Source organism: Salmo salar, chromosome 22, assembly GCF_965601325.2.
Source record: "Salmo salar chromosome 22, fSalSal1, whole genome shotgun sequence".
Classification (NCBI taxonomy): domain Eukaryota; kingdom Metazoa; phylum Chordata; class Actinopteri; order Salmoniformes; family Salmonidae; genus Salmo; species Salmo salar.
Genome location: NC_138312.1, coordinates 7,229,897 through 7,249,379, shown reverse-complemented (window position 1 = coordinate 7,249,379; position 19,483 = coordinate 7,229,897). Strand labels below are relative to the sequence as shown.

General features: G+C 45.4%; 1 protein-coding gene across 14 annotated transcripts in view; it reads right to left on the bottom strand.

The window, feature by feature from the left end:
* Nucleotides 1–645: 645 nt before the first annotated feature.
* The window catches only part of LOC106582671 (R3H domain-containing protein 2), a 117,914-nt gene continuing 99,076 nt past the window's right edge, over nt 646–19,483 (bottom strand). For 12 of the 14 annotated variants that reach the window (XM_014165955.3, XM_014165960.3, XM_014165957.3 and 9 more), the window contains 13 exons: nt 17,983–18,218; nt 17,558–17,754; nt 17,278–17,355; nt 15,623–15,919; nt 14,396–14,534; nt 9,411–9,571; nt 8,693–8,865; nt 7,903–8,000; nt 7,399–7,568; nt 7,117–7,264; nt 2,360–2,451; nt 2,135–2,219; nt 646–1,797 (listed from right to left, as the gene is read on the bottom strand). In XM_014165955.3, the coding sequence (XP_014021430.1) occupies nt 1,418–1,797; nt 2,135–2,219; nt 2,360–2,451; nt 7,117–7,264; nt 7,399–7,568; nt 7,903–8,000; nt 8,693–8,865; nt 9,411–9,571; nt 14,396–14,534; nt 15,623–15,919; nt 17,278–17,355; nt 17,558–17,754; nt 17,983–18,218 (2,254 nt within the window). In that variant the 3' untranslated portion in view covers nt 646–1,417. The remainder of the gene's footprint in view (nt 1,798–2,134; nt 2,220–2,359; nt 2,452–7,116; nt 7,265–7,398; nt 7,569–7,902; nt 8,001–8,692; nt 8,866–9,410; nt 9,572–14,395; nt 14,535–15,622; nt 15,920–17,277; nt 17,356–17,557; nt 17,755–17,982; nt 18,219–19,483) is intronic. The other 2 variants (XM_014165965.3, XM_014165963.3) reach the window with 2 other exon arrangements.

Sequence of the window (19,483 nt, the reverse complement as noted above, 5' to 3'; positions counted from 1 at the left end):
TCTGTGTTCCATAAACTGCAGAACACACCTTAATCTCATGATTCAAATTGCTTAAATAAATCTAACAGCAAAGATTCCACCCAGATCTGTTCAAACAATGACGACAGACATTTTTTTTGTTGCTTTTATATTTTTAAAAACAAACAAAAGAATAACATTAAATAAAATTTACAGCAGACATTATGCAATCATTGTGCACTTTTAACTATTTATTCTGATACGTTCTGCACAGCTGTCAACGAAAGACACAAGCACAATGAGGATGAGAGAGTGAGTTAGAGGGTCAACAGGAGAATGAGGTAAGTTGTGGGGTATATTGGGATAAGAGGGGTAGGGGAGAAAGAGGTAGTTGGGGTGGGGGACACATGGGGTAAATTGGGGTCGTAAGGTAGGGGTGAATGGGGTAATTTGGGATAGTGGGGCGGAGGAAAGGGGTAATTATGGGGAGTGGGGTGGGGGAGAATGGGTAAGAAGTAACAGGGTAGGGGGAGGCACAGGCTACATTTGGACAATGGGGTAGGTTGGGAGAGTAAGGGTAGAGGAGGATATGGTAGTGGGGTATGATAGAAACGGGGTAAGAGGGGTAGGGTAGGAAGGGGTAATTTGGAGTTGTGAGGTAGGAGAAAAGGGGGCAGAAGGAACAGGTTGAGAGGGTATCATAAAGGGGATCCTAAACTTACCCACTGAAAAAAAATCACTGAATATATAGATTTATTCCTTACATCACTTATATAAATATATCGAACCGCAAAAGAACAATACTCTGAGAAAAATAGCGCAATACAGAAACCCACAACAGCAGTATAAGGCAAACAGAAAGCCAGAGGAGAGAGTGGGGGTATGCAGAGGAAGAGAGCATGAAAGAGTATGAGACAAGTGGCGAGAGGGTAAGAGAGGTAATAGAAAGAAAAAAAAGAAAGAGTGACGGCATAAATATGTGCGCCTAAGAGCGGGGCGATGGGGGGAGGGAGAGCGAGGAGGAGGAAAGAGAAAGTATAGACAGAAAAAGGAGGACGGCTGGAGGAGAGCAGGGGAAGGATGGACTGAGGTTGAACTGTCCAGTGTGTTCAGGGGTGTGCTACGTGATCCTGTTGCCTGTCTGTACATAAGAGTGTGTGTGTGTGTGTGTGTGTGTGTGTGAGATGGCACCCATACATGGCAACAGTGATCCACATGCGCACGTGTCTTATGTGCTCTTCAGGTATCAATAATATAAAATAAAACAATCAAAAACAAAAACTATTATCTTAGAATTTGCAAACACCATCCTCTCCATTTGTGTTCTGTGTTCACCCCATCCCTTTAATGTGTGACGTCTTATCTTTTCTCGTTTGTCCAAAAACTGTCCAGTCCCCTCAGTCCAACTCCTTTCCACTCCTCATTTCCCAAAAGTATTTCTCTTCATCCCCCTCTCTTTTCACTGGGAGCTGGCCCTCTCCAGTACTCTCAGGTCATAGTTCTTTTTGGCGGCCCTCAGTTTGAAGAGGCTGACCCCACTGTTGTTGAGTTTAAAAGAAGCACTCTGTGCAGCCATGGTGGAGGGGAACACAGCCACCACCGTGTAGAGGTGAGCTGAGTCACCGCCGGGGCCGTCGCCCTTCCCCCCTCCAGCCCCAGTACAATGCCCAGGGCCGTGATGCACTCCCGGGCCACCATAGACGCCACAGCCCGTTGCCACCGGGTCCTTGAGCCACTGGATTTTGGCACCACACATGGAAAGCTGGTTGAAGAGCTTCTCAGCCTCTGGACGACTAATGCCCTCCGGGAGATCGGTCACCTCCAGCACCCGACTCACCACTGGAGACAGGGAGGAGAGAGATCAGACACTAATACAACTACTATATTATACTACTGTATTCATTCAGACCCATTCCAGGCCATTTATTGTAAATATGAATTTGTTCTTAAATGACCTGCCTGATAAAATGAAATAAATGAGTTAATACAAAAATCAAGTATTTGTGTTCTGGATGTGCGTGTGTGTGTGTGTGTGTGTGTGCAGGACGTAAGTCAAGTGTATTGAATCGTAGAGGGACAAACCTTGAGTCGAGGTCATCTGGATCGTGAAAGGACAAAATATACTGTAGATATACAACATAGACCGTAATGAAGACGTCTGTGTCTGTTGTCTTACCTACGTCAGTGGTGCCCAGGTCCGTAGATTGAGACTTCAGTGTCTGCCTCTTCCCTCTCGCACCATGCTTTATTCCTACTTGACTCTGCAACACACCAACAGCAAAAGTGTCAACAAGGTTACAGGCTAGTAGATATGCAGGAATGGAGTGGAGGGATGGATGGATGGGGTAACGGCAGTGCGCTTCAAGGAGGGTGAGAATGGAGGGATGGAGAGAAGTAGTACCTGATGTGAGCTGTAGTTTGTCTGGCTGTGCATGAGAGGGGGACATAGGCTATACTGGAGAGGCTGGCCCAAAAGAGAGTAGCGCCCATCACCTGCACACACACGGGACACAACACAAACATATGATCAAAAACGAATTGACTAATGTCGGTTCAATTATTTTAATTCCATTTAGTTTGTTGTTCTTCTGTGAGCGAGAAGTAAATCAGATCAAACCTGAACTGTGCAATGTAGTAGGGAGTTGCAGTTTCCAACAGGCCAATATTCCACATTGATAATTACAAAAAAAATTGCAATAAACTATGACCTTAACCCAATGCACGCATTCAGTACTTGTCCGGTCTGTGACAAGAATGCGCAAGAAAATACATGATCTAAGTGATTGATAGTTTGTACTCAGCAGTCAGTCAAAAAAGTAAACCTTATTTACTTGGAAGAACTATTAAAATAGTGATTTTGTCAGACAGCATAAGTAGCAGCTCAATAGATATTAAAATACCTGGAATGAAATAAAGTCATCAAATAAAACAATTGTAATATACACATGAAATATTGCATTAAAGTAAATACATTTTGGTTAAGTGATAAGCAGTAATGGGCAGTCACAACCATCATGTGACTTTTATTAATTGTTTCATTCTGTGTTACAGCATTCTACCCACATAAAGCATAGTGCATTTAATGTTTTAAAGAAAAATTGCACCGTAATCGACCTCAAAAAGCACTAATTGCTCAGCACTAGTGAGAGGGCATGTTATGCATGAGATGGGTACGTGTGTGTGTGTGTCTGGGTCAGGTGCCAGCCATAAGGGTAAGGTGAGTAATGCAAAGTCAGGTTCTCGGGGCCTATTGGTGGCTGGCCAAAGGCGAAATGGAAAGGTCATGAACAGGTCAGTGTGGAAGTGGGTGAAAGATAAAGGACCAGGCTTTTATCTTAACCGAAGCGCCGCGTTATATTTTACAGCGAAGGCTGCAGCAGAAGCAAACTCCTTTATCACCGGCTCTTTGGTCTGCGCGATTGGCTGGGGAACAACGCATGTGCGCTGGTGGCGCAGTCGTGGGGAAACTAATTTAAACATGTTTAAATCTGTCTGAAGGCTTTCATACAGTTGAAGTCGGAAGTTTACATACACTTAGGTTGGAGTCATTAAAACTCGTTTTTCAACAACTCCACACATTTCTTGTTAACAAACTACAGTTTTGGCAAGTCAGTTAGGACATCTACTTTGTGCATGACACAAGTAACTTTTCCAAAAATTGCTTACAGACAGATTATTTCACTGTATCACAATTCCAGTGGGTCAGAAGTTTACATACAGTAAGTTGACTGTGCCTTTAAACAGCTTGGAAAATTCCAGAAAATGATGTCATGGCTTTAGAAGCTTCTGATAGGTACACCTCCAACTGACATCATTTGAGTCAGTTGGAGGTGTTCCTGTGGATGTATTTCAAGGCCTTCCTTCAAATTCAGTGCCTCTTTGCGTGTCATCATGGGAAAAATCAAAAGAAATCAGCCAAGAGCTCAGGAAAATAAATTGTAGACCTCCACAAGTCTGGCTCATCCTTCAGGGGAAATTTCCAAATGCCTGAAGGTACCACGTTCATCTGTACAAACATTAGTACGCAAGTATATGGGACCATGGGACCATGCAGCCGCCATACCGCTCAGGAAGGAGATGCGTTCTGTCTCCTAGAGATGAACGTACTTTGCGAAAAGTGCAAATCAATACCAGAACAACAGCAAAGGACCTTGTGAATATGCTGGAGGAAACAGGTACAAAAGTATCTATATCCACAGTAAAACGAGAGGCCGCTCAGCAAGGAAGAATCCACTGCTCCAAAACCGCCATAAAAAAGCCAGACTATGGTTTGCTACTGCACATGGGGACAAAGATCGTACTTTTTGGAGAAATGTCCTCTGGTCTTATGAAACAAAAATAGAACTGTTTGGCAATAATGACCATCGTTATGTTTGGAGGAAAAGGGGGGAGGCTTGCAAGCCGAAGAACAGCATCCCAACCGTGAAGCACGGGGGTGGCAGCATCATGTTGTGGGGGTGCTTTGCTGCAGGAGGTACTGGTGCACTTCACAAAATAGATGGTGTCATGAGGAAGGAACATTATGTGGACATATTGAAGCAACATCTCAAGACATCAGTCATGATGTTAAAGCTTGGTCACAAACGGGTCTTCCAAATGGACAATGACCCCAAGCATACTTCCAAAGTTGTGGCAAAATGGCTTAAGGACAGCAAAGTCAAGGTACTGGAGTGGCCATCACAAAGCCCTGACCTCAATCCTCTAGAAAATTTGTGGGCAGAACTGAAAAAGTGTGTGCGATCAAGGAGGTCTAGGAACCTGACTCAGATACACCAGCTCTGTCAGGAGGAATGGGCCAAATTTCACCCAACTTATTGTGGGAAGCTTGTGGAAGGCTACCCAAAACGTTTGACCCAAGTTAAACAATTTAAAGGCAATGCTACCAAATACTAATTGAGTGTATGTAAACGTCTGACCCACTGGGAATGTGATGAAAGAAATAAAAGCTGAAATAAATCACTATTGTGCCTTTTCACATTCTTAAAATAAAGTGGTGATCCTAACTGACCTAAGACAGGGAATTTTTACTAGGATTAAAATGTCAGGAATTGTGAAAAACTGAGTTTAAATGTATTTGGTTAAGGTGTATGTAAACTTCCGACTTCAACGGCACTGTATCCTTCACTATCTATTCTTTACCATCTATTGCATCTTAGCCGCTCTGTCACTGCTCATCCATATATTTTATACTTATATATTCTTATTCCTTTACTAGATTGTGTGTATTAGGTTTTGTTGTGGAATTTGTTAGATATTACTTGTTAGATACTGCTGCACTGTCGGATCTAGAAGCATAAGCATTTTGCTACACTCGCAATACCATCTGCTATGTGACCAATAAAATGTGTTTGATCTTCCCAATATTGAGTTACTACCATACCCTGTACACAATCCATGTCTCAAGGCTTAAAATCATTCTTTAACCTTTCTCCTCCCCTTCATCTACACCGATTGAAGTGGATTGAACAAGTGGTATCAATAAGGGTTCATAGCGTTCACCTGGTCAGTCTGTCATGGAAAGCGCAGGTGTCCTTAATGTTTTGTACACTCAGTGTACAGTCTATTCGGCAAGTATTCAGACCCCTTGATGTTTTATACATTTTGTTACGTTACAGCCTTATTCTAAAAATGATTAAATAGTTTCTCTCTCAATCTACACACAATACACACCTATAACGACAAAGCAAAAACAGGTTTTTAGATTTTTTTTCAAATGGATAAATAAATGTAAAAAGTAATTTGTTGAAGCACCTTTTGCAGCGATTACAGCATCAAGTCTTCTTGGGTATGACACTACAAGCTTGGCACACCTGTATTTGGGGAGTTTCTCCCATTCGTCTCTGCAGATCCTGTCAAGCTCTGTCAGGTTGGATGGGGAGCCTCGCTGCACAGCTATTTTCAGGTCTCTCCAGAGATGTTTGATTGTGTTCAAGTCCGGACTCTAGCTGGGCCACAAGGACATTTAGAGACTTGTTCCGAAGCCACTCCTGCGTTGTCTTGGCTGTGTGCTTAAGGTCGGTGTCCTGTTGGAAGGTGAACCTTCGCCCCAGCCTGAGGTCCTGAGCACTTCGGAGCAGGTTTTCAAGGATCTATCTGTACTTTGCTTCATTCATCTTTCCCTCAATCCTGACTAGTCTCCCAGTCCCTGAAAAAATATCCCCACAGCATGATGCTGCTACCACCATGCTTCACTGTAGAGATGGTGACAGGTTTCCTCCAGACATGACGCTTGGCTTTCAGGCCAAAGAGTTCAATCTGGGTTTCATCAGACCAGATAATCTTGTTTCTCATGGTCTGAAAGTACTTTAGGTGCCCTTTGGAAAACTCCAAGCGGGCTGTCATGTGCCTTTTACTGAGGAGTGGCTTCAGTCTCGCTACCATAAAGGCCTGATTGGTGGAGTGCTGCAGAGATGGTTGTCCTTCAGGAAGGTTGTCCCATCTCCACAGCGGAACTGGAGCTCTGTCAGAGTGACCATCAGGTTCTTGGTCACCTCCTTGACCAAGGCCCTTTTCCCCGATTGCTCAGTTTGGCCGGGCAGCCAGCTCTAAGAGTCTTGTTAGTACCAAACTTCTTCCATTTAAGAATTATCGAGGCCACTGTGTTCTTGGGGACCTTCAATGTTGCAGAACTGTTTTGGTACCCTTCTCCAGATTCGTGCCGACACAATCCCGTCTCTGAGCTCTACAGACAATTCCTTCGACCTCATGGCTTGGTTTTTGCTCTGACATGCACTGTCAACTGTGGGACCTTATATAGACAGGTGTGTGCCTTTCCAAATCATGTCCAATCAATTGAATTAACCACAGATGAAACATCTCAAGGATGATCAATGGGAACAGGATGCACCTGAGCTCAATTTTGAGTCTCATAGCAAAGGTTCTGAATACTTAAATAATAACTTAAGTGATTTCGATAAATGTTTTGATAAATGTGCAACAATTTATAAAAACCTGTTTTTGCTGTCATTATGGGGTATTGTGTGTAGATTGATGAGGGGGATTTTTTTTGTCAATTTTAGAAGAATAAGGCTATAACATAAAATGTGGAAAAGGTCAAGGGGTCTGAATACTTTCAGAATGCATTGTATATACATATGTGTGTGCACAAGCGTGACTGTGTGTGACTGCATGTCTGTGTGTGTGTCCGTGTGTTGTTACCTTGTGCAGGCCCTGGTCCGGGCCGGGGGAACTGTGACAGTAGGGGCAGGGGGCCGAGGCCAGGACAGACGCTGCTCACGCTGCCTGAGGGGGAGAGAGTGGGGGACTGGGTAGGGGAGGCCAGGGGACTGCTCATCTGAGTACTGGCCTGGAAAGGAAAGGGGGGGGGTCAGAACTCTGCAAGGATCCTTTACATGAATGCTACACAGTATGTGAATGCTGTATTGTATGTGAGTGAGAGTATGTGAGTGAGAGAGGTATGAGTATAGTGGTATAGTGTACCTGTTGTGCGTTGTCAGGTTTGTAGAGTTCTCCAGGCTTGCTGGGCCTCTGCTCTAGGCTGTAGTATTTGCAGGGGTTCCACTGTACCAGAGGAGGGTTCTGGGTAGGCTGCGGTCCGTTGGGGACGCTAAGCTGCATGACCATCACCCCGGGGCCTGGGGGCGGCACTCCTGTAGCATACAGACAAAGTTGAATATAGTTACACAGTAGAGCAGTGTTCTTCAATCCAGGCAGGGCCACATTTAGTATGACACAATGTTGTCAAGTGTCCTGAAAAATATATAGTGGAGAACAGACTTTCCGTAGAGTTAAGAATAATGTTGGCTCTCTTTGTGGCATTTCTATTTGCAATGGCCCATGTACAGTATGTTGCAACCTCCTAAACGCAACGCTGGTCTAGGTTTATATGTCTAGGCTTATATGTCAAGGCCAGTACTAACACAGCTGATTGACGTAAATCAACAAAGTCCGAAAACATCTCTTGTGTACCAGATGAACAGTCACCTGAATATTGCTGCTGCATCTGCTGAGGGTTGCAAGGGGATGGAGACTGGCTCATCTGGTACTGCTCTGAGTTGGGCTGCAGGTACCCCACTGATGGGCTGGGAAAGAGACACACACACAGCGACACACACTGTGTAAGCACTTGGCAGCCCTCCACATGCACAGACGGTAGTCATATCACGTCGACAAGCTGCGGTCTGCTAGGCTTCAATTACAATGCAAATATTTTGTTTAGCAAGCGTGTAGAAGGAATGTGAAAGCAGCAAGTGTGTGTGTGTGTGTGTGTGTGTGTGTGTGTGTGTGTGTGTGTGTGTGTGTGTGTGTGTGTGTGTGAGAGAGAGAGTCACAGAAAATACAGATTCAAGTGTTCAAGAGGTTGCTTATTGATTCCCGTCTTGTGAGTTTCTATCCTATTCAATAGTTTAATGACCTCAGGGTGTCAAACACTTAAGCGTGCATTCAAGCGGTTGACGTGTCAGCAGGAGAATGTGTTACAGATAGACGCACTGGCAGAATACGTCTTGTAACAGATAGTGTTAGACAACTTAATTCACACCTGGATGGATTCAGACCGTTACTCTGCTTCTGTTTTTTAAGCGTACTTTATTACATTTCTGTTACTTCTACAAGTGAGCTGTAACTTGTTCTCAATAAGTATTAGTTATCTAGGGTTCTAGCTCAAAATGTCTGCTGTGGCATCACCCGGGTGTGTGTGACATGTTGGGAGTAGTGGAGTTTTTCCTATTCAAAATCAAGCACTTATATAATAAATCTTATTTTACGCGTCTACCTTGTGCTGTTCTGTTGTGTGGGGGTGATGACGCTGTAGTATATGGGCATTCCTTGGCCTGGCATGGGTCCCTGTACCCCCTGGACAGTCTGGAGAGACTGGCTGACTGGCACCATGACTTGCTGCTGGTACTGCTGCTGTACCACCTGCTGAGACTCATTGGCCACCGGCACCTGATGGTAGATGTAGAAGGTGATATACTGTAGATATCGCTTAACCAGAACAGGGCATAAACTAATGACAATGGAATACTTGACTTGGGAAAGGCTATTGGGGTTCATTTATGTTCTGGGTTTTGTCTTTGAACTAAATAACATATTCATAAATATTCATAATCGAAGAGAGAAGTTGTCTGGCTCCTCTTTAGATCCACGTCTTAAATAGACAAGAGTCACAAACCGGTTAAGACTTTTATCAAGAAAAGGGTTGTAGTTATTTTACCATGTTTCATTGAAATGTACAGCTGCCCATCGTCGACATAGCACTAAAAGAATTGACACTAGGAATAGCATCACAGAGGTGGCATATTCAATAAAAACAGAGCCTTGAGGAACACTGAAACATTCATGTACACTTTCGTGATTTAAGAATGCACATCATCAGAGAATGGAATTCAAGTCAATTCAATACACCTATGTTGACAGGCAATTTGCCTTTCTTAATTGCCCCTGAGGGAATAAATCAAGTTTTATTGAATTGACTTGAGGGCCTACTGTACCTGATATGAGGGCATCTGTGGGTACTGGACCATCATCCCTGCCATCTGTCCTTGTATGCCCTGCCTCTGGTTAGTGATGAGGGTCTGGTTCTGGGGCTGCTGGGGTACTCCCATCATCCCCTGGTACTGGGGCTGCTGGCTGGGCATCATGGTCTGGAGACCTGCTTGAGACAACATGCAGTGTGTTAATACAGGTGTGTGTGTGAGTGTATTCTGGGAATGCAGCACTCCTATTATCCCTGTACCTACTGGTGACGACCATATCACGTCATGGTTATGTTAACACAGGCTGTCTAGAAAGAAAGAAATGTATACCTAAAGCCAAGGAAGACCTGGGTCTGGAGCTTAAAAAGTTGCCAAAGACAGTATAGCAGGGGGTAGGCTTGTTGCAGCCTTAATGCTCAGGGTCCTACAAGTATAATCATGGTAACTTTCGGGAACTCATTGCATCAGTACTGTTCTCCCCAATTACACAATGTGGTAACTAAAATAGCCATTTAATCCTGGTAACCATTATTTAGCTGACCTTGATCCTTGTGTAAAGAGATATCAAAAAGTCCTACAGTTGCACCATTTAGAGCATCCTGACTGGCTGCATCACCACTTGGTATGGCAAATGCTTGGCATCCGACCGCAGGGCGCTACAGAGGGTAGTGCGTAAGGCCCAGTACATCACTGGGGCCAAGCTCCCTGCCATCCAGGACCTCTATACCAGGCGGTGTCAGAGGAAGGCCCTACAAATTGCCAAAGACTCCAGCCACCCAAGTCATAGACTGTTCTCTCTGCTACCACAAGACAAGCTGTATCGTAGCGCCACGTTTGGGATCAAAAGGCTCCTGAACAGCTTCTACCCCACAAGCCGTAAGGCAGCTGAACAGTTAATCAAATGGCTACCTGGACTATTTGCATTGACCCGGCTGCCCGCATTGACACTCACTGGACTCTACCTACAAACTCATACACACACTTTCACACACACACTTTCAAACTTCACCCTGCTGCTAATCTGTTTATTATCTATTCTGACTGCCTAGTAACGTTTACCCATGCCTACAGTACCAGGCAAAAGTTTGGACACACCTACTCATTCAAGGGTTTTTCTTTATTTTTAATATTTTCTACATTGTAGAATAATAGTGAAGACATCAAAACTATGAAACATATGGAATCATGTAGTAACCAAAATAAAGTGTTAAATCAAAATATATTTAATATTTGAGATTCTTCAAAGTATCCATCCTTTGCCTTAACTTCTTCGGGCAAGGGGGCAGTATTCGGAAGTTTGGATGAATGAGATGCCCAAAGTAAACTGCCTGTTACTCAGGCCCAGAAGCCAGGATATGCATATAATATTGGTAGTATTGGATAGAAAACACAATAAAGTTTCCAGAACTGTTAAAATAATGTCTGTGAGTATAACAGAACTGATATGGCAGGTGAAAACCCGATGACAAATTTTTTTCAGCTCACCTCTGATTACAATGGCTGGGAATGGGAATATAAAAGGAAGTCCTCCCAGATTGCAGTTCCTATGGCTTTCACTAGATGTCAACAGTCTTTAGAGTTTCAGGCTTGTTTTTTGAAAAAATTGCTAGAATTTGTAGTTTTTCTAAGTGGCTCCCATTTTGGCTGTAGTGTTTGTTGCGCGTTCCGGTGAGGGCGTGCACTTCGTTATTTATCTCTGGTAATGGTCTCCGGTATTCTCAGTCTTAAATTTTCCCATTTATTTACATATTAGGGTACCTGAGGATTGATTACGAACGTTGTTTGATATGTTTGGAAGAAGTTTATTGGTAACTTACGGGATTCATTTGTATGCATTTTGAATGAGGGAAACTGGTGGATTACTGAGTCAAGCGCGCCAATGAAACTTACTGTTTTGGGATATAAAGGACTTTATCGAACAAAATTACCATTTGTTATGTAGCTGGGACCCTTGTGATTGCAACCAGATGAAGATCTTCAAAGGTAAGTGATTTATTTTATCGCTATTTCTGACTTTCGTGACGCATCTGCTTGGTTGGAAAATGTATGTAATGCTTTTATGTGCGGGGCGCTGTCCTCAGATAATCGCATGGTGTGCTTTCGCCGTAAAGCCTTTTGGAAATCAGACAAAGCGGCTGGATTAACAAGAAGTTAAGCTTTTTAAATGATGTATGACACTTGTATTTTCAAGAATGTTTAATATGACAATTTCTGTAATTCGAATTTGGCGCTCTGCAATTTCACCGGATGTTGTTGAGGTGGGAAGCTAGCGTCCCAATGATCCGTAAGAAATTAATGATAGCTTTGCACACTCTTGGCATTCTCTCAACCAGCTTCACGAGGTAGTCACCTGGAATGTATTTCAATTAACAGGTGTGCCTTAAGTTAACTTGTGGAATTTCTTTCTTTAATGCATTTGAGACAATCAGTTGTGTTGTGACAAGGGAGATAGCCCTATTTGGTAAAAGACCATATTATGGCAAGAACAGCTCAAATAAGCAAAAAGAAACGACAGTCCATCTTTACGTCAAGACATGAAAGTCAGTCAATCCGGAACACTTCCAAGATCTTTGAAAGTTTCTTCAAGTGCAGTCGCAAAAACCATCAAGCGCTATGATGAAACTGGATCTCATGAGGACCACCACAGGAATGGCAGAGGATAAGTTCATTAGAGTTACCAGCCTCAGAAATTGCAGCCCAAATAAATGCTTCACAGAGTTCAAGCAATAGACATATCAACATCAACTGTTCAGAGGAGACTGCATGAATCAGGCCTTCATGGTCGAATTACTGCAAAGAAACCACTACTAAAGGTCACCAATAAGAAGAAGACGCTTGTGCCAAGAAACACGAGCAATGGACATTAGACTGGAGGAAATCTGTCCTTTGGTCTGATTTGAGATTTTTCATTCCAACCGCCGTGTCTTTGTGAGACGCAGAGTAGGAGAATGGATGATCTCAGCATGCGTAGTTCCCACCGTGAAGCATGGAGGAGGTGGTGTGTGATGGTGCTTTGCTGGTGACACTGCCAGTGATTTATTTTGAATTCAAGGCACAGTTAACCAGCATGGCTACAACAGCATTCTGCAGCGATACGCCATTCTATCTGGTTTGCGCTTAGTGGATTTACTCCAATTTGCATACCACCCCAACAGATCCACATAAGACTCACTCCACACTGCCCTTTCCCACCTGGACAAAAGGAACACATATGTGAGAATGTTATTCATTGACTACAGCTTAGCATTCAACACCATAGTGCCCTCAAAGCACATCAATAAGCTAAGAACCCTGGGACTAAACACCTCATTCTGCAACTGGATCCTGGACTTCCTGACAGGGCCACCCCCAGGTGCTAAAGGTAGGTAACAACACATCCACCACGCTGATCCTCAACACAGGGGCTCCTCAGGCGTGTGTGCTCAGTCCCCTCCTGTACTCCCTGTTCACTCATGACTGCACGGCCAGGCACGACTCCAACACCATCATTAAGTTTGCCAATGACAACAGTGGTAGGCCTGATCACCAACAACGACGAGACAGCCTATAGGGAAGTAGTCGGAGACCTGGCCATGTGGTGCCAGGACAACAACCTCTCCCTCAACGTGATCAAGACAAAGGAGATGATTGTGGACTACAGGAAAAAGAGGACCGAGCACGCCCCCATTCTCATCGACGGAGCTGCAGCGGAGCAGGTTGAGAGCTTCAACTTCGTTGGTGTCCACATCCTTAACAAACTAACATGGTCCAAACACACCAAGACAGTCGTGAAGAGGGCACGACAAAACCTATTCCCCATCAGGAGACTGAAAAGATTTGGCATGGGTCCCCAGATCCTCCTCATCGACAGCATCCTGACTGGTTGCATTACTGCCTGGTATGGCAACTGCTCGGCCTCCAACCGAAAGGCACTACAACAGAGGGTAGTGTGAACGGGCCAGTACATCACTGGGGCCAAGCCATCCAGGATGCCATCCAGGACCTCTATATCAGGCGGTGTCAGAGGCCGGCCCTAAAAATTGTCAAAGACTCCAGCCACCCTAGTCATAGACTCTTCTCTCTGCTACCGAACGGCAAGCAGTACCGGAACGCCAAGTCTAGGTCCAAGAGGCTTCTCAACAGCTTCTACCCCTAAGCCATAAGACTCCTGAACATCTAATCAAAATGGCTACCCAGACTATTTGCACCCCCCCCTTACACCACTGCTACTCTCAGTTGTTATCATATATGCATAGTCACTTTAATAACTCTACCTACATGTACATATTACCTCAACTAACCAATGCCCCCGCACTTTGACTTACCGGTACTCCTTGTATATAGGCTCATTATTGTTATTTATTGTGTTACCATTTCCTCTTTTTTTATACATCGTCTTTCTTTTTAACTGCATTTTTGAGAAAGGGCCCGTAAGTAAGCATCTCACTGTACAGTCAACACCTGTTGTATTTAGCACATGTGTCAAATAACATTTGATTTGAAATATTTTAGATATCTGAACCTTATTGGTGTTGTTTCTGTTGATCGTGTTGACTGGGTGGCCGAACGGACTCTCATATACAGTGTTGCCAAATCAGGTAGGCAGCGAGTCGGTCATCAACGCCTTGATGAAGGTTTTAATGCCTAAAACGCAACACACTGTTGATAAATGTTTATTCAGGAAAAACACAGTGTACAGGAGTCCTGGCTTTCCCCAGTCCTGCTTACTTTTCACCCACACTACTGGATCTAAGCAAGATTCTCACGCAACTGTGCATCTTCATTTTAATATGAAGTGTAGAAATGTAGTTGGCGTTTGGCCCCCCAACAAAATCGGAATTTGACATGCTAATGATCCTGTTCAAAATCTGGTAATTGGCTCTCAAAAACAGCTGTATTGGGTGCAAGTAGATTCATCTAAATTGGTGTGTGAACAAGGACGTGTTCGGATGTAATTTAAACTGCACAGCACTGTAAAGACAGTCAGATCGGTAGATGAGAGGGATGGGCATGGTACTGACCTGACTGCTGTGTGGGCTGGGGCATCGGCTGGGAGTGCTGGGTATGGGCAGGGTAGGACACCTGGTGAGACATGGGTCCAGGCCGGTACTGCTGCCCCGTGCTGGGGTACTGCCCAGGGGGGTAATACGACACATGAATCTGTGGGGGGGTTAGGTAGAGGGAGGGAGAGAGAAATACACAGTTCAGTTAAAACAAACTTTCCAACCAAAGTGCATGAATAGAGGAGCAAACTAGAAATCAACTATTGCACATCCAACAAACTATCCCAGACGGTGCAGGGTGCTTGCTTTCCACCCTACTTGTTTGACTCCATCTGAGTTAGCTCCCTATTGTTTAGTTCTGCGAGAGACACAGATCTGTAAGCTGTGAGCCTTATAGCTTTAGTGGCTGTCATGAAATGCACACTACAGGAACACTAGGGCTCTAGAGAAATCTCACTCTGCCCATGGTATTCTCCTTACTGTGAAAGCACTGCCACTAGCTACCTTAAAAACTGCTGAAAGAACTGCCACTTCCTCACGAAGCCAGCAAGAGACATCAGTGCAGCTATTTGCCAAATTCCTACTTGGGCATTGTAGGAACCCCAGTGTAGGGTCAATGATGTGGAGGTTTTGTCCTCCAGAATATAAATGAATCTTTTATGGATCCAAACGCCTCGTTACTGACTTGGCTGGAGGGTAGTGTGACGAGAAGAGAGAGAGAGAGGTATCGGGAGACCGAGAGGTATCGGGAGACAGGGAGAGGCAGCGGCAGGGAGAGGCAGCGGCAGGGAGAGGCAGCGGCAGGGAGAGGCAGCGGCAGGGAGAGGCAGCGGCAGGGAGACGCAGCGGCAGGGAGACGCAGCGGCAGGGAGACGCAGAGAGACATATAGCAAGGTGTAGAGAGGTAGAGATGTGTAGAGAGAGATAGAGGTAGAGAAAATATGGCACAGACATCACAGCCAGTCACACAGCACTGAGTGGGAGAGAGACACGGTCACACCGTCGCCGCGGGTGAATCCAGCTGCGATTTCACAGGAATCGCACCCTTGACATTTTCTTACATTTGATGGTAAAGTTGTCTAACAAAAAGTGTTTGACTCTCTCCAGCTTCTCAAGCTGTGTGTGTACTTTCGGTCAACTTATATTCCAACTTCGGCTCTGTATTCATTATATTTGTGCACAGCTGCTGATGTAAAAAGGGCTTTACAAACATCTGATTGCAACAACAAAAAAACAATATAATACCTGTTGCGGGGGAGGTGGCTGCATGTATCCCTGTGGCGGTGGAGGGGGCTGCATGACGGTCTGGGAGGGAGGTGGTGGAAGAGGAGGGGGGTGGGCGTGTCCAGTGTTAGGCTGGTAGCCAGACGGAGGGGCCAGGGGCTGGCCTGTGGTGGCCATGATGTAGCCAGTCTGGGGTGGGGGGTGTTGGGTGAGGACAGTGGGCCCCTGGGTCTGGTACATGGTGGGGGGCTCCGGGGCCTCGCTGGAACCCTGTCTACTCAGAGTCATCTGGCTGAACTGGGGAGCCAGTTCCTCACCCTGAGAGAGAGAGACGAGGGGTTAGAGTTACTGACGGGTTGAAAACCGTAAACATACTGGGTAAAGTTCACAAAGGATATCAAGGATCTGGAAGGATTCTGTATGGAGGAATGGTCTAAGATCCCTCCCAACGTGTTCTCCAATCTCATAAAATATTTTAGAAAATTCCCTTTTTCCTCGCGAGGTGAGGTATTGAAAAGAGGGGCGTCAATTGACCCCTAGCTTTTAGATAATTGTTTTTATTACTTTCTCTGAGTAGTAGTATAAAATAATATAATACAATAAAAACGTGCGCATAGAACAAAGCTCAGTATAAAAAAATTGAAAATGGTTTGATCATCCTTATCGTGGGTGTCAATCATTTTGGACCCCACTGTATAACAGTATATACACTCACCGGCCAGTTTATTATGTACACCCATCTAGTACTGGTTCGGACACCCCTTTGCCTCCAGAACAGCCTGAAGTAGTCGGGGCATTCTACAAGGTGTCGGAAACGTTCCACAGGGATGTTAGTTCATGCATCACGCAGTTGCTGCAGATTGGACAGCGGTACATTCATGCTGTGAACAGCCAGTTCCATCTCATGCCAAAATGTGCTTTTGGGTAGAAGGTCTAGCGAATGCGCATGCCACTAAAGTAAACTGAACTTGCTGTCATGTTCCAGGCAATGTTTTTCCACTCCTCAATTGTCCAATGTCGGTCGAGTAAACCATTCCAATGTTTTTGCAACCACCTCCCCCTAACAAAAACAGCATTCCGAGATGCCGTTCTGCAACCCACTGTTGTACTACATCGTTATTTGTCCGTTTGTGGCTCGCCTGTTAGCTTGCACGATTCTCCTTCGACCCCTCTCATCAACGAGCTGTTTTCGCCCACAGCACTGCCGCTGACTGGATGTTTTTGTTTGTCACACCATTCTCAGTAAACCCTAAACACGGTCTTGCGTGAAAATCCCAGGAGGGAGGACGTTTCTGAGATGCTGGATCCGGCGCGCCTGGCACCAACAATCATACCACCCTCAAAGTCTCTTAGGTCACTCGTTTTGCCCATTCTAATGCCTCGATGCATTCTGCCTGCTTTATGTGACAAGCCATGTGACTCATCCATTTGTGAATGGGGTGCGGTACCTAATTAACTGGACGGTAAGTGTATAATGGCTACAGTACACTCCACTGCTACTGAGCCTTCCATACCTTGCCTTTCTCACTATCAGTCGCATAAACAAATCACTATTAGTCATTAGACGAATGACATGGTAACATGATAATTCTCCATTTACACCAACGGCCTTACAAACGGCCTGTGTTCATGGTGTATCTGTTAGTACATGTGGTGAGACAGGATGGTAGTAGTACCATGTACTGCTGGGGAGGAGAGACAGGCAGCAGAACCTGGGGACAGGAGGATGAGGAGTAGGACACAGGCTGAGCTGGCTGCAGAGACCCCACCGGCGAACAGAGGGAGAGATGGAGGGAGAGGGAGAAGGAGAGGAGGAGATGCAGACAGAGTTCAGGTAAGGACACAGAGGGCAGTTATTGGGCAAAAGAAGAGGAAAAATGCAAGAATATACTAATTTCCAGTTACATTTTTCTACAAAAATGTTTATTAAGTTCATGCCATGAGCTTCTCCCTCACCTGAGCCATCATGTGGTTGTGATTATGGTTGTGGTTGCCCAAGGGGTGTTGCTGTGGGGTGGGCAGCAGGGCGGTCTGGGGAGGCTGGGTTTGGACCTGTTGGGAGGGGCAGGGCAGCAGGCTGCGACCCCCAGGGCAGGGGCCAGGCTGGGGGGCCGGGGGCTGAGGACACCCATCTGGACTCACCAGGGGCAGACCTGCAGGAGATAAAAGTCAAAACACAGAAACCGCACTGTCTGTTCCTAAACATTTCCGCACACTTCAGCATTTCTTTCCTCTACAATTTGTGAGCTTTCGTTACTCCCCAGACTGGCTCCTCTGGTCAGTATGGAGATGCTTGTGTGTGTGTGTGTGTGTGTGTGTGTGTGTGTGTGTGTGTGTGTGTGTGTGTGTGTGTGTGTGCACGCTCGCCATAAAATACGCACCAGTGCGTGAGCCCCTGCAGGAACCCTGTGAGCTCTTGTTGCTGCCCAGACTATCTCCTCTGGTTAGAATGGAGATGCCAGAGAAGCTGGATGCCTTTGTGACCGGGGGCCGCAGGGTCCTATTGGAGCTGTCTGAGTCTGTACTGCTCCAGGGCCTCGGCTCCAGGCACTTCATTTCACTGTCCGTACTGCTCTGGCGGCTGCTGGAAGCGCGGCTGGAGCTCTCACGGTTACCCCTAGAAAGGGGAGAGAGGAGAGCGGGAAGTGAAGGGGAAGAGAAAGAGTGAAAGGGGAAGAGTAGAGAAGGACAGAGGGAGAAAGGGGAAGATGAGGGAGAGAGGTGGAGGGGGTAGGGTAGATGAGGGAGAGAGGGTAAGGAAGATGAGAGAGAGGAACAGAGGTGGCGAGAAAGAGGGCAGGAGAGAGAAAGGGGTACAGAGGCACAGGGTGATCAGCAACAGGTTAAGAGCATGCACGTTGACAGGGCGTGAGTTCGCTATAACCGCCGCCACCATGGGGCACTCGCCGTTCATAACGTTGACATCAGTAAACCGCATTCAACAAACCAAAGTGCAAATGCAATAAAGACGTCGACTGGCTGGTGAAACCAAAATTCAGGCAACAAACCACACAGTTACCACCACACACTGTAGTGCACCCTCCCCCAACCAGCACACACAACAAAAACCAACAGAGAACCACATGCAGGTGATGGATGCTTTATCCAATCAACACCAAGGTGAAAGAACAAAGGACGAGAAGAAGACATAAGGACAGCAGAATGAGGGTGTGTGACAAGGTCCATAACTCACACCTGACACACCACTACAAATACAATAAGGCCAATGGACAAAACACGCCCGCGCATAGACACACACACACACACACACATATACAGTGGTGAGAACAAGTATTTGATAACCTGCAAAATCGGCAGTGTTTCTTACATACAAAGCATGTAGAGGTCTGTAATTTTTATCATAGGTACACTTCAACTGTGAGAGACGGAATCTAAAACAAAAATCCAGATAATCACATTGTATGATTTTTAAGTAATTCATTTGCATTTTATTGCATGACATAAGTATTTGATCACCTACCAACCAGTAAGAATTCCAGCTCTCACAGACCTGTTGGTTTCTTTAAGAAGCCCTCCTGTTCTCCACTCATTACCTGTATTAACTGCACCTGTTTGAACTCGTTACCTGTATAAATGACACCTGTCCACACACTCAATCAAACAGACTCCAACCTCTCCACAATGGCCAAGACCAGAGAGCTGTGTAAGGACACCAGGGATAAAATTGTAGACCTGCACAAGGCAGGGATGGGCTATAGGACAATAGGCAAGCAGCTTGGTGAGAAGGCAACAACTGTTGGCACAATTATTAGAAAATGGAAGAAGTTCAAGATGACGGTCAATCACCCTCGGTCTGGGGCTCCATGCAAGATCTCACCTCGTGGGGGGCATCAATGATCATGAGGAAGGTGAGGGATCAGC